This window comes from Colossoma macropomum, unplaced genomic scaffold, assembly GCF_904425465.1.
Source record: "Colossoma macropomum unplaced genomic scaffold, Colossoma_macropomum, whole genome shotgun sequence".
Taxonomy (NCBI): Eukaryota; Metazoa; Chordata; class Actinopteri; order Characiformes; family Serrasalmidae; genus Colossoma; species Colossoma macropomum.
In genome coordinates this window covers 42990503-43008152 of record NW_023494805.1, presented here as the reverse complement: position 1 = coordinate 43008152, position 17650 = coordinate 42990503, and the positions used below count along the sequence as shown (strand labels likewise).

The 17650-nt window shown below is 39.0% G+C and overlaps 2 protein-coding genes across 3 annotated transcripts in view; both read right to left on the bottom strand.

Annotated features, from left to right (window-relative positions):
• Window positions 1-3878: 3878 nt before the first annotated feature.
• On the bottom strand, window positions 3879-9693 carry LOC118825717 (mannose-binding protein C-like). 2 transcript variants are annotated; one of them, XM_036596502.1, is made up of 6 exons: window positions 9587-9693; window positions 9250-9272; window positions 7025-7251; window positions 6845-6931; window positions 5756-5836; window positions 3879-4652 (listed from the first exon to the last, which is right to left on the bottom strand). In XM_036596502.1, exons 3-6 carry the CDS (start codon window positions 7239-7241, stop codon window positions 4267-4269), a joined length of 771 nt encoding a protein of 256 aa, XP_036452395.1. In that variant the 5' UTR covers window positions 7242-7251; window positions 9250-9272; window positions 9587-9693; the 3' UTR covers window positions 3879-4266. The 2 variants fall into 2 exon arrangements, with proteins under 2 accessions (XP_036452395.1, XP_036452396.1); XM_036596503.1 differs by lacking the exon at window positions 9250-9272 and having other exon boundaries at window positions 9587-9690.
• Window positions 9694-12494: 2801 nt separating this feature from the next.
• Window positions 12495-17650, bottom strand: part of LOC118825439 — a 30598-nt gene continuing 25442 nt past the window's right edge. The window contains exons 14-18 of the mRNA XM_036596027.1: window positions 17391-17405; window positions 14346-14572; window positions 14166-14252; window positions 13598-13675; window positions 12495-13411 (exon numbers count right to left, since the gene is read on the bottom strand). Of these exons, the coding sequence (XP_036451920.1) occupies window positions 13032-13411; window positions 13598-13675; window positions 14166-14252; window positions 14346-14572; window positions 17391-17405 (787 nt within the window). The 3' untranslated portion in view covers window positions 12495-13031. The remainder of the gene's footprint in view (window positions 13412-13597; window positions 13676-14165; window positions 14253-14345; window positions 14573-17390; window positions 17406-17650) is intronic.

Here is a 17650-nt window from a genome sequence, read left to right as displayed (position 1 = left end):
CACAGTTCATCACTGCATCCACAAATGCAAGTTAAAACTCTAAAACGCAAAAACGAAACCGTTTATAAACAGGATCCAGAAACACTGCCACCTTCTCTGGGCCCGAGCTCATTTAAAATGGACTGAGGTAAAGTGGAAAAGTGTCCTGAATGCTGAACGATATATATACATGTTTTGGCAACATATGCTGCCGTCCAGACGACGTCTTTTTCAGGGAAGGTCTTGCTTATTTCAGCAAGACAATGCCAAACCACATTCTACATGTATTACAACAGCATTGCTCGGTATTAAAAGAGTCTGGGTGCTAAACTGACCTGCCTGCAGTCCAGACCTGTCACCACTGATAACATTTGGCGCATTATGAAATAAAAATGATGACAAAGGAGACCAAAACTGATGAGCAGCTGAAATCCTGTATCAAACAAGAACAGAAAAACATTTCACTTTCTAAACTACAGCAGTGTCTCCTCAGTTCACAAACACTTACAGAATGTTGTTAAAAGAAGAGGTGATGAAACTCAGTGGTAAACATGAACCTGTCCCAAGTTTTTGGAATGTGTTGTTGGCATCAGATTCAAAATGGGCAAATATTTTTCAACATTTGATATGTTGTCTTTTTAGTATTTTCAATTAAAAATCTGGTTTACATGATTTGCATATTATTGCATTCTATTTTTATTCACATTCTGCACAGTGTCCCAACTTTTTTGGAAATGGGGTTGTAAACAAACAAGTTAACTAACTATCTAACTGACTAATTAAATGACTGAATATCTTATAGCCTGACTTCAAATAAACTAACAAACTGCCAGACTTACAAACAAACCAGTTAACTAAATGACTGACTATCATTCAGACTTTCAAATAAACTTCCTGTTTTACATATACAGCTCATCGTCTCGAGTGTCTGAGCTGCTTTGAGTCGTGTGATGTTTTTTTGTTCTTGTGACTTCAATCAAACCAGAGAAGTGAAGCCTATAAATACTTTAATATGTATTATGTTGTATATTCATTCTGAGAATGTAAATGTGTTTTACCAAAGAGCCAATATGAGCGCCATGTGCACATCTCCAGATCCTTTGTTCACCGTTTTACAGTGTGATTACTGTCAGCTTTTTAGAGACTAGCCTGCTGAAAGATATCATTAGCAGACTATTGTGTTACTTCCTTTGTGAGAAACCATTTGAGCTGTGAAAGATGAATGTTTAGACATCATGCTATTAAATTGTAACTGTGCATGAATATATAACTAAAACAAGGGTCTTTAAAAGGGAATTCCACTGATATTTTTCCCTAAAACTACATTGCATAACTACAAGTTAACAGAGTGGTTCAGAGTGGTTTGGTGTGAAACGCTCTGTTCTAGAGAAACTTACCGAGTCAGAACTGTTCACAGTGGTGGTGATAGGAACCAGACGTCCACCTCTAAAAGCTCCCTCACAGAAAGTTCCTACATGAAATGGTTATGAATTCACTGCCTGATGACTGAGACACTGTTTTATGATAGTTTTAAGAAAAATCTGGGCCTAAAAGGTATGTTTTGAAAAGATATTAATGGTCTAAATGTACAAATAGCAAAATAGTCCCCCAAAAAAACTTATTATTTCAGATTTTCCACTATTTTTTCCATCATCAACATTCCATATAAACTCAGAAAACTCGTGTAGGTTCACTGGTGGTTCTGGAGAGTAAATAAAATGGCTATATTTGCTTCCTAGATTCGATTGTATCTAACTGTCCACCTGCTACAAGTTTGTCCACAGTGTTATTTTTATAACTTTTAAATAATATTTCAGTTATGTTGTCAAGTATCAAGGATAATATAGTGGGATATTAAAGAGTCAGAAATGGCAGCACTTCTTAGTAATAAACATGGGCTGTTTGTTTTGTTTTCTTTACATGGCAGCTTCCAAATTATTGGATGTAGTTCAGTACAGAACACAATTTGCATACATGTTATAATTTATTAATGAATATAACAAATAATAAAGTAGATATGTGTGAGAAGGGGACCCAGTTTCTTTGTAGAAATGTACATTTTACACTATAACAGACTGAAAATTGTTTTGTGCACGTCAGTAACAGGATGGACATATTTTATTGTCAGGAGTGTAGAAAAGTGGATAAGATTACTAAACATCAAGTGCTCAACAAGATATTTTTCCATCTTGGCTAATATCTTGTGGTTACAGAAAAACATGAATAAAAGGCATTCAAAAATTTGACTCAAAATTTCCAGTTGTTGTTACAGTTTGGCTATTATGACCCATAAAAATGGTGGAGATACTCAAGGTAACCACAAGTTTCTGCTGGGCCTTCATAAATGTCAAAACCTGGTCATAATGCAAGGAAAAATCTAAGTTCATTTCTGCTCATACCCCTATGGGACTCTAGCAGTATGTTAGCATGAAGCTAATTAAGATTTTAACATAAACATTAGCTATGTTTACATGCAGTCTGATAATCTGTTAATGGTCCAACTGATAGATCAATCAGAGTAGAATACGTCCATGTAAACACCTCAATTTGAATAGACTAGTACAATTGAGGCCGTTCAGAATACAGTTTCTATCTGACCGATCGAGGTGGGTGATCCTGTAAATAATCCGTTAAATAGAAGAATAATAACCCTGTAAACGCCTGTATCTGATTACATTCCCTATCGGAAAGTTTAAGTCCGTTCTGATCATGTTCGTCACGTCATAGTGAGAGTTTATACCGTTCAACATGGCGGAGCAGAAACTGGTCTGCAGAGGAGACGAAGTTTATGCTCTGATCTTTAAAAGACGGCGGTGGGACGGACGTCCAGCTTATGTGTCTCAGAACACGACGTCTTCCTCTCGGCCTTCTTTAATAAGGACATATGAAGGACGTTTTCCTGAGTCTGACATCATTTTAAAGGAATTAAAAACACAAGCGCTGCTCACTGCTGCTCATCTCACTCTGACTGGACTCACGTGATGCTGGTTGTCATGGCAACGTCTACACCAAGCGATTCTCTGCACATGTATGTCATTTCGCATCTGATTACTTGTAGAGTACATATAAACAGAGATTTTCATCAGATTGTTGAGTAGAGCGAGAATAAACACCTCAGTCTTAATCTAGAATCGGAATGTATTTAATCAGATGGGCAAAAATCTTTGCACCTAAACACAGCCAGTGTTTTGTTTGTTTTAGATAAAATGAGGAAAAAGTCATATGTCACACTCCATATGTTTAATATATGGACATATAAGTTTGTAACAGACATTATCATATATCTGAGTTTGTACGTGTCCGTTCTACAGTGGCTCTTTCAGTAAAGACTTCTGACATAGAGCTGCCGCTGTTTTCTATTCCTAACAACTAACCCACACCTGCTTAGACTACGGCACGTATTCACAGTCAGTGAGGTAACAGGAACTTCCAGAAGGACTAGAGCAGGCATGTTAAACTGGGGACCTTCTGGGCCAAAGTGCTGCGGAGGTCAGCGTTTACCCTCATCTGACGCTCTAAATTCAGCTCATTAAGTTCTTGCTAATTAGCTGAATTAGGTGTGTTTAATGAGGCAGTGAGCTGAAGTCTGCAGTGTTGTGGTCCACGAGGACTGGACCCTGACACATGTGGACTAGAGTGATGTTTATTCTCACATAATTGATCACAAAATCTGGTCAATTGAAACAGCTTCTCATTATGTTGGTAGGTAATTTAAAGTGTAAGGCCTTCAGTCCAGCTCCTGAAGTCCTAACCAATGGGAGAGCAGCTCAGCTGTATCTACCTAGATATGACAGAGAAAACAATCCTGATTGGGCAATTTTCTGTTGGGAATTTAAAGATTTTAATAATTTTGTTTTCTACTAATACTTAACAATAAAATAAGAGTATTACTACAATACTTAGTTTAAAGCAGAGTTTAATACAGAGTTTAAACCCAACATGCGTGATTCTATGATAAAAATGAACTACAAAATCACAGACATGCTCTTGTTTTATTTTACAGAAATCATCACAGCCTTCTCTGAAGTCTTAGAAGGCCCTGAGGGTTCCTCACTGTATGTAATCAGATCACATCAGTACCCGCTATGTTAGCATGAGCATTGCTAAAAAAAAACCATAGTAAGGCTGCAGCAATGGTTAATAAGAAATTTGATTGCTTGTACCGAATCAAATGTAATGATTCATTGCTTCACAAGTCAAGTTTATTTTAATCTCCTCTGTATGTACATGTGGAGGTTTGATTCATTGTAAAGGGCAGATTGAGAGAACACTAATAATGATAAAACACTATTCAGCAATCTCACAAACTATGAGAAAAGATTTCTCACAACTAGTATCAAACCAGAATTCATTCTTTTTGAGCACAACACAGTCCTCATTTCCTCCATAACTGTTGGGTTCCCCTTCGTTCCACTTGAGGAAATCTAAAGGCCGCTTTTCCTCGTCCACATACAGACCCTCGGCCACTTGATCGTTTCCCCCGATGAATACATATGGCAAATTGAAGATTTGAAGCACTCCGGAAAGCTTTCGGTTTTCCTCCTGGTTTCTCGGCAAAGCCAGTTTTCCTCCAACGTTCTGGCAGAATGCCGTTCCTTCACTGAACGTCTTTGTCAGCCCATCAGACACGTAGTACTTCTGCCCGACCCTTATGAACACGCTGAACGATGCAGCTTAAAATCAAAGACAAGCAATATATCAATTTAAAGTTCCAGAGTAAAATATTAAAATGTTTGTGTGACACTGAGTGTTTTATTAAACAACCTGCAAAACTTGGATGAAAAATATAAGATATAAAACACAGCTTAAAACCCACTGATCAGATCTGAGAACTGTGTGGGCGTGGCCAACAAGCAGCTTAATTGACAGCTCTCTGTCGAGCACTCCTAGCTCCGCCCCTCACATAGAACTAAAATCATTATCCAGCTTTTATGTAATGCTGATTGGACGAAAATAGTCACGAACAGATGTGCAGAATGTTGGTGTCGGACAGGGGTCAGTTACATTCTGGCTCCTCATGCACCATTTAAGGTGGAACGGGAAAATTAGAACAAGAAGCTGGCGAATGAGAAGCGACTTCAGCCTCGTAAAAAGTCAAAAGTTGAGAGACATTTTACAAGAAACTGTTCTACTTCTGTGGAAAAGTTTCCTGCTGGAGATGCGAGAAAAGCGGCTGTAGCTGAGCTAAAGATTAAAGCAGAGCAAAGTAAGTCTGCGTTTTTGTTTATATTAAATTTGTTAGCCTATAGTAGGACATCAGCAGACACTGAGACATATTTACAGCCAAGATGGTAAAATGGACATAAAATGTGGCTCTCAAGGTGGTTTGATTTTTGTTAAAAGGACAATATGGCTCTTCTTAACATTTGGGTTGCGACCCCTGGTGTTGGATAAATGAGTAAACGGGTGACAGGCAGACGGACTAGCTCACTAGCTTTTGGTTATGCTGGGTTAGCTTTAGCTTGCTAAGTTCCTCTGACTCTGATACTGTTCTGTGTGGGCGGGGCAAGAGATGCAGCCTTGTAATTGGTCAGGGCAATGCTTATGTAAGCCTTACCCAAGATTAGGACCACCCAGTTTACATTGAGAAGAGAGAAATATGGTGAACTATATTGGTCATTTATGGTCATTATTCAAAGAGTAAACTTAGTACATATTTACTGTTTGCCTGCAACAACAAGATTAACCTCATTAGAAAGGAAACACAGATTTAAGTTCCCTGCGTCTTTAAGTCATGTGACAATTTCACTGTTAAACACTTTGGCTGCAGTCCTACCTTTCTCCAGCAGGGACAGTCTGGCTGTAAGACTCCTCAGTTCCTCCTGAACCGAGCTGATCAGACCACTGTGGGGAGCCCCTGAGAATGTAAACTCAAATTAACTATTTAATTTAATGGAAATGCACTAGGGCTCGCCCAAACAGCAATTTACAGGCTACTCGTTATTCCAAACAAGCACTCGAATACTTATTGGTATTTTCAATACTAGTTCTCAAAATCACCCCAACATCACTTTTACTGTTGCAAAAAAATCAAACATTTTGCCAGAGACCAAAACCAAAAATTTAAAGAAAGTGTTCTTTTATATACAATCATATATAATTTGCTATTTTATGTTTTAGAATTAAGGTAACAATGCTAGTAATGCTTAAAAGGGAATTTTTTAAAACAACTTTCTAAATAATATTCAGTATTTCCAAAAGTTTTCTAAAGTTTCCAAAAGGCATCTATAGCTGAATTCCAGAGCATCTCCACTGGGGCTGGGCAATGTGACAATATATATATCATTATCATGACATATTATGTCAGAATACAATACAGTATGCTTTTCTGAGTATAACGTGATATTGTCAGTACTTGCACACACAGACCAACAGCATGTTTCATTATAAAGAGAACAAAATTAGTCCAGTTTAACTGGATTTGGTGCCAAATATTGAAGAAAAATCACTGTATTCACAGTTTTGTTAGTCTTTTAAATGTAGCACCTCTCTGGTTCTTTTGTTCTGAACAAACTTACAATTAAGCAATTAAAGTTATGTCAGAAATTTGACTGCTTGTCTGGTATTTTGACTTATTTGTTCAAAGAACACAGCTGACTATACCAAGGTCAAAACGTCAATCTATACAAAGCATCGTTGTTGAAGGCCCAAGATCAACAGTCATGATGTGTGGAGGCCTTCTGAAAAACGCTGACACCTTTTCATTAATCTCTCTGCAAAAAGGCCTCATTCTGGTGCATTTAGGCATCACTAGTGCTTGGACCCCTTGTATTGCCGCTTGTGGCTATATTCATTTATGTGTTTGTTGTAAGGTTTGATACCTGGTTTGCTCCCAATCCTTTTAAAGAAGTGACTGTTTGTTTACCTGATGAACCTGGATCTCCCTTTGGTCCTTGGGGTCCAGGTGAACCTGCTGGTCCTGCCTTTCCTGGAGGTCCCTGCACACTCAGTCCTGAAATCAGAGCATAGTGGTCACTTTCCTGCTGCCCTCTGTTTTCTGAAGCCTCTCCGACTCTCTCTGTAACTCTGAACTGCGCCCACATACCCGGCTCTCCCTTCTCTCCTTTGGGTCCGGCGGCTCCGTCTCTCCCGTCTCTCCCGTCTCTGCCAGGAAGGCCGTTGTGTCCAGGAGTTCCTGGAACCCCAGCAGAGGCAGGACAGCTGAGAGTTTGAGGAGCTCCAGCCTCAGATCCACCAACCAGATGCAGCTCCAACTGCAGCAGCAGCAGCAGAGCAGTGAAGAGCTGACTGAACAGCGCCATCCTCTGTTCACTGTGGGAAAGACAGGCTGGTCTCTCAGAAAAAACTTGACAAACTTACAATGAAGGACATCCATATGAGAGAGAGATTAGAAAGACATGTAGCCAACAACTATAAGTAAAAAAACAAAACAAAACAAATTTTTCCATCAAACTTAAATGTTTTATACATGTAATAGCAGAATATTGCTAAGACATTTATTTTTTTCCTCTAAAGTACACTTTATTATGTAGTTTTATGTTCCAAAAACAGTCATAATTGATCTGTCTTTTAACATTAGCATGTGGCAATTGTGCTATCGCAGGCCTAATATTTGCAGCTGTTGTTTAAATGTGGGGCTAGCATTAGCTTGTGGCTATTGTGTTATGCTGCCTTCAAGTCCTCCTCGGAAGTTCCTACTTATGACTTCGGAGGTTGTAAGTATGGCTTGGTTTGTGTTCAAGTGGTTTTGGTTGGAAATAAGATGGAAATAATGTTTTTGGTTTACCTTTATTTTTCTGTTATTAAACAGAGTCTGTGTTTATACAGTATATCTGTATTTCCATGTGTGGATGGTCTTAGTCTGCAGTGTTAACGTTGTGACTGATTAATATCTGAAATACAGCCAGTTTATCAGCGGCTTCCATTGTTTTTTTGTTGACGCCCCCAACTCGGAAACTCGGGTCTCATTGAAAAATCCGAGTTTCCCACTAGTAAAGGTGCCTCCATCTCGTAAATACGATATTTCTGATACGATTTGAAGGCAGCATTAATGTGGAGCTAACATTAGTTTGTGGCTATTGTGTTAACATGGGGCTAACAATTTTGGCTATTGTGTTATGTGGGGCTGCTGCTAGCTATTGTCTTAATGTGGGCCCATAGATATGCATACCTAGATGCCACGTTGGGTCCAGCCAGGAACGTCAATGGTGCTGCCATTTTAGGGCGGTCAACATCACTGCTGGACTGCATTCAGTACCATTACAGAGCAGCAGTTTAAGAAAGATACTGTCCGAAATTACACTATTTCAGGAATATCACACTCAGAAAGTGGGATAGGATTATATAACGGAGGGAACGCAGTGATCCACACTCATGTCTGTGTGGTGTTTGTGTAGATATGGCCGTGTGGTTAATGAGGCACAGAGAACCTGTTGATGTGATTGTTTTTCCTCTGGTTTTATATGAAGCTTATTTCATTTAATAGTCTATTCAGGATCTTAACTTTATGTAGTAGTTATTTATTTACAGTGATGGTTAAAGCTTTGTAGGAAGGAAAATTACAGCATTCCTTAATCCGTGTAGATATTCATAATAGATTAACGTTAGAACCTTCTTACACAAACCTGAAGTTAGCTTCTTATTTGCCAGCTTCTTGTTAGAATTGTCCCGTTCCACCTTAAATGGTGCAGCTTCAGGCACCAGAAGGTAATTTCTGCACCATTTAAGGTGGAACAGGAACTTGACGAATAGGAAGATTACTTCAGCTTCATCCTTCTTACTGTGTTTTGGGGTTTATTTTATTTTTTATGTGTATTAATATTAGAAGTGATTCACACATTGATGGATTTGCTGATGTGTCCGATTGTGTTTCTCACACTAAACTCAGTTTTTAGCGTCAGCCGGGAATCGAACCCAGGCCATTCTTGCTGTGAGGTGACAGCGCTACCCACTGCGCCCCACATAACGCAAAAAACAAAACAAAACAAAACAAAACCAAAAAAATAAATAAATAAATAAATATATCTATATCTATATATATAGATAGATAGATAGATAGATATAGATATAGATAGATATAGATATAGATATATAGCATTATATATATATATATATATATATATATATATATATATATATATATATTGGCTTTTGTGTTACGTGGGGCTGCTTGTGGCTATTGCATTAATGTGGGCCTAATATATTAGCAGGTGGCTATCGTGTTAACATGGAGCTAACATTAGCTTGTGCCTATTGTGTTAATGCAGGAGCATATCAGCTTGTTGATAACATTATAAATGTTGTACTTACATAATGTTGAATGCTTTTATAAACTGTAAACAGAAATATTAACATATTAAGGCAAATTTTCCACTCTTATTTTTTTGCTGTATCAAAAATGACGCTACTGAATCATATCAAACTGAATTTTGAATTGTTTGCACTCCATAGTATCTATGCTATGAGATTTTGTGTTGTTTTGTTGTTTAAAATCAGTGGAAAGTAATGACGCTGAATGCTGATGCCATGCAAAACCATGTAAACGTAATTAACTCATTAATTACAACTCATCATGAAACATTTCACAGAAAAGCAGCACCTGGAAGGCAGTAAGAAATATAAAAGTGCACAAATTAAAGTTTCTTACCAGGCGGATGTGTTTTATCAGCAGGAAAAGACTTAAGACGGCACTAAAGTGGCTGGTGCTCCTCCAGACACCAGCAACCTATAAATAAGAGTTTCCTTCCTCCAGCACTGCTGGACGCTCTGAGTTTCTTTTCCTCTTTTCTTGTTTTTCTCAGTACGTCTGATTTCAGCTCATCCATCATCGTTTAGCTGCGTTTCCACTAGAACTTCACAGCTCAGACATAACATCTTACTGTGGTTCAACAGCTAAATATGAATTATGAAACACCTTATGATACAGTAAATACTCGTTGACAACAGGTGTGTAGCCAGAACTGTCAAGATGGGGTGGCCGGTTTAGACCCAGTGATTTCACTGAGGTGGCAAAGGAAACAATCATTTTCTGTGTGAATATTAGGGCAACAATATTAAAAATACTTTTAACTGATCAGCCAGAACATTAAAACATTACTTCTCTACTGACTGTATAGTTCCAGACTGTAGTCCATCTGTTTCTCTGCATACTTTGTTACCCTGTTCTTCAGTGGTCAGGACCCCCACAGGACCCTCACAGAGCAGGTACTATTTGGGTGGTGGATCATTCTCAGCACTGCAGTAACACTGACATGGTGGTGGTGTGTTAGTGTGTGTTGCACTGGTCTGAGTGGATCAGACACAGCAGTGCTGCTGGAGTTTTTAAACACCTCAGTGTCACTGCTGGACTGAGAATAGTCCACCAACCAAAAACTTCCAGCCAACAGCGTCCTGTGGGCAGCGTCCTGTGACCACTGATGAAGGACTAGAGGATGACCAACACAAACTGTGCAGCAGCAGATGAGCTATCGTCTCTGACTTTACATCCACAAGGTGGACTGACAAGGTAGGAGTGTCCAATAGAGTGGACAGTGAGTGGACACAGTGTTTAAAAACTCCAGCAGCACTGCTGTGTCTGATCCACTCATACCAGCACAACACACACTAACACACCACCACCACATCAGTGTTACTGCAGTGCTGAGAATGATCCACCACCCAAATAGTACCTGCTCGGTGAGGGTCCATGGGGGTCCTGACCACTAAAGAACAGGGTAAAAGGGGGCTAACAAAGTATCAGAGAAACAGATGGACTACAGTCTGTAACTGTAGAACTACAAAGTGCACCTATATAGTAAGTGGAGCTGATAAAATGGACAATGAGCGTAGAAACAAGGAGGTGGTCATAATGTTATGCCTGATCGGTGTGTATAGTGGGGCTAAACTGCTGTAGGTTGAATGGGTGGATGTGAAAATGGTTGGTTTTTGTGACATCACAAAAACAGTGAATTTAAAACATCTTCATTTGCTTATTACTGGGCATTTAAATGAGGACAATTCTGTTTTCCATGATATGGGCCCTTTATTTTTGCTACTGTGCATTTAAGACTGTAAATTATATGTAAATATATGTAATTTATATGTAAATTATCTCTGTTCTGATTGGCTCTTTACACCACTTATAACTTCAGTGTGAATGGGCAGAGCTAAACTGCTGTAGGCTAAATAGGTGGATATGTATAAATATTTTTTTTTGTTTTCATGACATCACAAAAACAATTAATTCAAAACAGGCTGTTTTTTTGCAGCTTACATTCCACGTATAGGCTGTATGGACCGGAGAGTGAACGGTACGTTTTGAAACATTAACAAAATTTATTTAGTATATCAAACTTTTATTTTGAAAAGCTGAGGAAAATTCAGTTTTGCATGATATGGGCCCTTTAATTGATGTCAACACACACACACACACACACACACACACACAGACACATAGACACAAACAGACACACACACCTCGGTCGTAAAGTAGAAATTTTGACTTTAATAACACATCATTTGAATATTCAACTGTGTTTACAGTTTGTGTTTAGTGATTACGCTCTATGAACGTTAATAAAATTGATCTTTAAGGCTGTTAAAGAATGAATAATATCAGACGACAGTATTCAGAGTGAATTTACAGTATTGATCCTAATTATAATGATTGTAAAGAAATTACAAAGGAGTGAGAGATGGATAGAAGTGTAAATATTACATTTTAATATATATATTTAGAATGCATGCTTATAAGATTGTTATAATAGTTGCATCTTAATATAGAAGAGGTCAAAAGTAGAATTCCATCATTTCTGCATAACTCAGTGGTTGAGATGTAATCAGAGTGACTCAGAGTGGTTTGGTGTGAAATGGTTCAGGTGTCTCTACAGTGGTGCTGATAGGAACCAGGGGTCGCCATGACTACAACACAAATATAGACATTTTATTTACTATCCAGAACCACCAGTGAACCTACACGAGTCTTCTGAGTTTATATGGAATGTTGATGATGGAAAATAGTGGAAAATCTGAAATAATAAGTTTTCTTTGGGGACTATTTTGCCTCACAACACTCTGCTTTAGGTATCCCTCCACCATGAATGGAGTTTAAAGCCAAAATATTCTCAAAAACAGCGTCTCAGTCATCAGGCAGTGAATTCATAACCATTTCATGTAGGAACTTTCTGTGAGGGAGCTTTTAGAGGTGGACGTCTGGTTCCTATCACCACCACTGTGAACAGTTCTGACTCTAGAATGCAGCATTTCACGCCAAACCACTCTGAACAACTCTGTTTACATCGCAACAGAGGGGAACACTCAGGGCCTTTTAGGGTTTCAGAGAAGGACGAATGATTTCTGGGAACTGAAAAACACGTTTGTAGTTTTTAGGTTGATATAGCCAAGCGAGCTCTCCCATTGGTTAGGACTTCAGGAGCTGGACTGAAGGACTTACACATTAGATTAACTACCAATATAATTAGGAAGTGACAGAGGAATCAACCAATCATGCTTTGATTTGAATAGGTGGGACCAATTTTGTGAGAAAATGTCACTCTAGGCCTTCTGAAAGTTCTAGATACATCACTGACTGTGAATATGAACAGCAGCCTAATCAGCAGGTTGTTAGAAATGGAAAACAGTGGCAGCAGCTCTACACCAGAGCTCACTACGGAAAGAGTCACTGAGAAACTGATACAAGGTAAACGCTAATATGTCACAATCATCAAGGAAAACATGAAATGTCCTTTAGAGGCTTCAGATGGCTGTGTTTAAAGCACATGCATGAGGACTGTGTTAGCTTAGTGCTAACAAACTACTAGAATCCCAAAGAGATGCTAGCAGTAGTTAGAACTACCATTGAGGCGTTTTTTCCTCATGTTCTGACCAGGTTTTGATATTTATGGCTCGAATCGAAGCCCAGTCATGGCTCACCACTGCATCCTAACCATTTAGTTATGATGAAATGTTGAAAATATGTGAAAAATAAAAACCAAATTTCCTTCTAAAGCCTTGGTGCCCAGAGGCTTTCAAGCTCTTCAATCAGCAAACCTAGCATGATTGATTGATTTAAGCACTTGGTCAGTCTGTGGCCAGATTAAAAGGTTTCATTTGTTTCATATTTCACACACAATAAGACTAGCCACCTCGCAGCCGCAGTCATCCCAAATTGCGGATTTGAGTATAATGGCGCAGTCCTGCACCCCCTTATAATTATCAGGCTGACCGCCCCCCCATTTCGTGAACGTTAAAGCCTTTCCTTCCGTGTCTACAAACTGACCCTCTACCTGTCGGTCTGTGGTTCCAATGTAAGCGTACATTGAATCAAAAGGAGCGATTAGCTTAGCTAACACCTGGTTCTGCTCCTCGTTTCTTGGTAGGACGATCGCTCCTCCAGCGTCGCTGCAGAATTTCAGCGCTTGGTCAAAGTTTCCCGTCGTGCCGTCCGTCACGTAGTACTTCTGTCCCACTTTTCTGAACGTGGGGAAGCTCACAGCTGTGAATGGAAGGTGACAGTGTCATCACACCGATCAGGCATAACATTATGACCACCTCCTTGTTTCTACGCTCATTGTCCATTTTATCAGCTCCACTTACTATATAGGTGCGTTATATAGTATATTCAAGCTTTAATGCATTTGTGCTGCCTTTTGGATGTGAATCAGGTTCAGAAACATCTTACCTTTATCCAGAACGGAGATCTTGGCTGTGAGGCTCTTGATTTCTGACTGAAGAGATTTAATCGCACTGTCCTGAATGCCTGAAAAAAGGAAAGAGAATGACTGAACACTGTAAAATTAGCACATTTAATGCGCACACTATATCTGTAAAATCAACACTCCGTACACTCTCATGAATAAATGGGCCAAAAATGCATATTGATAAACAGAAAGCAGTTTAAAAATCCACTTTAACATGTGTTTAAACAAAAAAGTACAAAGATATTTAACATTTTATCTTATCTTAGAAACTAACTGAGATACCATAGCAACAGCCTTGCAAGGCCTTAGCAACTACCTGGGATACCACAGCAACTGCCTTGCAACGCCTTAGCAGCTAACTGAGATACCATAGCAACAGCCTAGCAACACCTTAGCAACTACCTGGGACACCATAGCAACTACCTAGCAACGCCTTAGCAACTAACTGAGATACCATAGCAACAGAGACTAACAAAAAAAAGACTATAGCCTTTCTAAGGAGATGTAATTCACAGTGCCTTTCTTGTGCCTGTTCTGGGATCTGTTTACCTGGTGGACCTGCATCTCCTTTTGCTCCTTGGGGTCCAGGTGGACCTGCTGGTCCTGCTTTTCCTGGAGGTCCCTGCACACTCAGTCCTGAAATCAGAGCACAGTGGTCACTTTCCTGCTGCCCTCTGTTTTCTGAAGCCCCACCGACTCTCTCTGTAACTCTGAACTGCGCCCACATACCCGGCTCTCCCTTCTCTCCTTTGGGTCCGGCGGCTCCGTCTCTCCCGTCTCTCCCGTCTCTGCCAGGAAGGCCGTTGTGTCCGGGAGTTCCTGGAACCCCAGCAGAGGCAGGACAGCTGAGAGTTTGAGGAGCTCCAGCCTCAGATCCACCAACCAGATGCAGCTCCAACTGCAGCAGCAGCAGCAGAGCAGTGAGGATCTGACTGAACAGCGCCATCCTCTGTTCACTGTGGGAAATGATAATGTATACTGTGCAGGAGATGCATTTTGAACAGGTTTTTCTCTTGTTTTGGCTTCGAGAGCGACCGTTGCAATGTTGTGATGGCGCTTCAGCACTCATAATATATGAACACTGTTTATATTTCTTTCCTGAAGCTGAAAAAAGTTTGAAACTGGGAAGGCCGACTCACAGATCAGTGTTAATACTGTTAATGGGTGGAACTATACTGGCTCTAAAATAAGCTAAACTTAATCTGGGTTACTGTACTTGCTAATGTTCACTTTGAAGTCATTTCTATCAATAAATATCATTATACGACAATATTAGGGTCAGGACGCTAAAAAAGAGGGGGTTCCACCATCAGAGATTAATCTTAGGCCCAGTCCCATTTCACCCCTCTCCCCTACCACTCAGCCCTTAGCCCTCTGTTTTGCGCTTTCACGTCTAGGGGTGTCCCAATTCTTGTTGAGATAGAGGGGTAAGGTGAGGTGTTGGGGCTACATGATCCTCCAAACTGAGGTTTCTCAGAGACTCCAAACAGAGAGATATGAGGAAAAAAAGAAAAACTGGCAAGATGGAGAACAAGAGACCAAAGAAACACACAAATGTGAGAATTTTCACTGTTAAAAAATTATGATAAACATTGTTTTATCTTAGTTTAATATTGTTTCAGTGTATTTTGGTCATTTTCTTCGTAACTAATGTCTCGGTAGCTATCCAGCTAACTTTCCCATTCCACCTTAAATGGTCCAGCAGTTCTGATGCCTGAAGCGCCATAATGTAACTGATGTACCATTTAAGGTGGAACGGGAAAATTCTAACAAGAAGCTGGTGAATATCTGACTTCAGCTTCATATCACTGAAGAATTAGGGGTGGTGATAATAAATAATTGCCCCCTCTTTGAAGATCATATGATGCCCTAAATGTAACTAAAGCCCAGCAGTGAGGAGCTGAACTTTACCCTCCTCTGCTGTCACTGCAGACTGGCAGGGTCTCCTACAGAGCAGCGCTGGTAGCTGTTAATGAAGTGATGCTCTTTTTATTTGAGGGTCCCATTTCAGAGGGAAGATTTCAACCACTACCCTGTAACTCAGTTCCAAGGGGCAACACTCGAAAACAAGGGGTAGGGGTAAACAGAAGAAATGGGACTGGGCCTTAAACATGGATTAGATGTATCTATTAATCCAGTTACTCAGAGTGGTGGTGTGACAGTCACATGATCTCTCAGTGAGTTCTGGGAAGTGGAGTTCTCCAAACAGTCAGATCCGGAGAGATGTGTGAGAGCTAGGCTTTACATTTAAGTAATTACGGAATTTTTACTGTAAAACTGCAACTTACAGAGTAACTTACGGAGTGTTTGTGTTTAAAATATTTAAAATCAAATTATGAACACATTTTGTGTATAATTTAAGCAGCCTTCTCAGAGTTGGCTAAACGGCTCTAGGCTAGTTTTTACTCAAAATAAAAAATTAAAGACAGATTAGATAAGAATTAGGGCTGAGAGTAACGTGTATTGTGCCAAATCCATCATAGTGGACAATCAAAATGAATGGCAGGTTGAGGTTTTAACCACAGATTTAGGCTTAAATTGCAGATTTGTTGGTGCAACACAACTTGATTAAACATAAAAGCCAGAACAACGAACCCTTGGTTAGCTGGTAGAACCCACCCTACGTTAGCTTTTTTAGCTTAGCTATTGACAGCTATCTTGATAAACTCAGTCACGTTGCCTCGCCGCAGTGTAGCCGGTCTAGTTTGAGAGAGTACGACCCTCTGATTGTTGTAAGATGTGTTTAATGTTTGTAAGTTGACTCATTTCTGAGCTATAAAGCTTAGAAACAGCCATGTACAGTTTGAGTGCTAAGCGTTAAATAGAGTCTGGGTTAAATACTATGATGTGACTGAATAGTGTAGTGGGCACTTCCAATACTGCTCCCCCAAAATGTCTGGGCACGGGCGTTCTTACTTCCTATCAAGATCTCTAAGACATTCTGTTTCTTTACCTGTTTTTAAAAAAATCTTAATTTTCTTTTTAGACGTTTTTATAAATGAATTCTTGTTTCATTTTAAGTAATTCTGGGTCTCTTTTCATAATAAGAATATTAAGACTTTTCTTTTTAGACCTGTTTTCATGAATTATTCTGCTTTGTTTGTGAACTCTGGATCTTTTTAAGTATAATTTTATGATATTTCCTTTTAAATGTGTTTTTTGTTTTGTTTAAAGGAATTCTGTGCCTTTTTAAGTAGAATCTTACGACACTTCTTTTTAGATGTGTTTATGAAATTTTGTTTTATTTTTCTGTAAATCACCCTGAGTTGACGTTATAGATAAAATTTAGTGTTATTTATAATAAGTTCAGTTCAATTTTATACAACAGCTGAAAAAAGTCCAGCTGCTCTTTACATCATGTGAAAATATCACCAATAGAAATGACCTAAAATGACCTGGAATAAAATCATTTTACATTAATGAACATTAAATTTAAGAATACTTTTTACATAAAGTTAAGAATCTTTTACATAAAGTTATCATTTCAGATGTTACAACTGTAATAAAATATACAGATAATTTACAAAAAAGTTTACATATCAGCTTCTTGTTATTGTCTGTACCCTTACGTAGTGGAGAGTAATTCTCCTGAGAATCTGAGGCTGTGCGTCCTTGTTTAATCCTCCGTATTACTGATTACCGTGTAAATGAAAATAACTCTGTTAATTTATAATATCAAATATGTTGGAAATCAAATGTACAATCATCCTGAATGTCAAGAAAACATTTAAAAAGCAGTAAAAAATATGAAAGCGGAAAAATAAAGTTTCTTACCAGGCGACTGTGTTTCTTCAACAGGAAAAGCTCAGAATTAAGAAGACAATACAGTGGCTAACGCTCTTCCCAACACTACTGACCAGTAAGGGACGTTTTCCTTCCTCCAGAACTGCTGATGCTGAACTACTGAGGCTCAGTAGGTCTGAGTTCAACTGATTCATCAGCTGTCTGGCCTCTTTATTAGAAACACCTACTTATCTTCACCATGTTCTACTAATTTAGCTTAAACTGTGCTTTAACAGTGAAAAAATAATTAG

Excerpts from the sequence above, each read along its gene's own strand:
- LOC118825717 (XM_036596502.1), bottom strand. The coding sequence starts at position 7,241 with ATGGCGCTGTTCAGTCAGCTCTTCACTGCTCTGCTGCTGCTGCTGCAG. Across the intron at positions 6,932-7,024 it reads AGGAGAGAAGGGAGAGCCGG|GACTGAGTGTGCAGGGACCT; the intron begins GTATGTGGGCGC and ends CTCTGATTTCAG. Across the intron at positions 5,837-6,844 it reads GGGAGATCCAGGTTCATCAG|GGGCTCCCCACAGTGGTCTG; the intron begins GTAAACAAACAG and ends TTACATTCTCAG.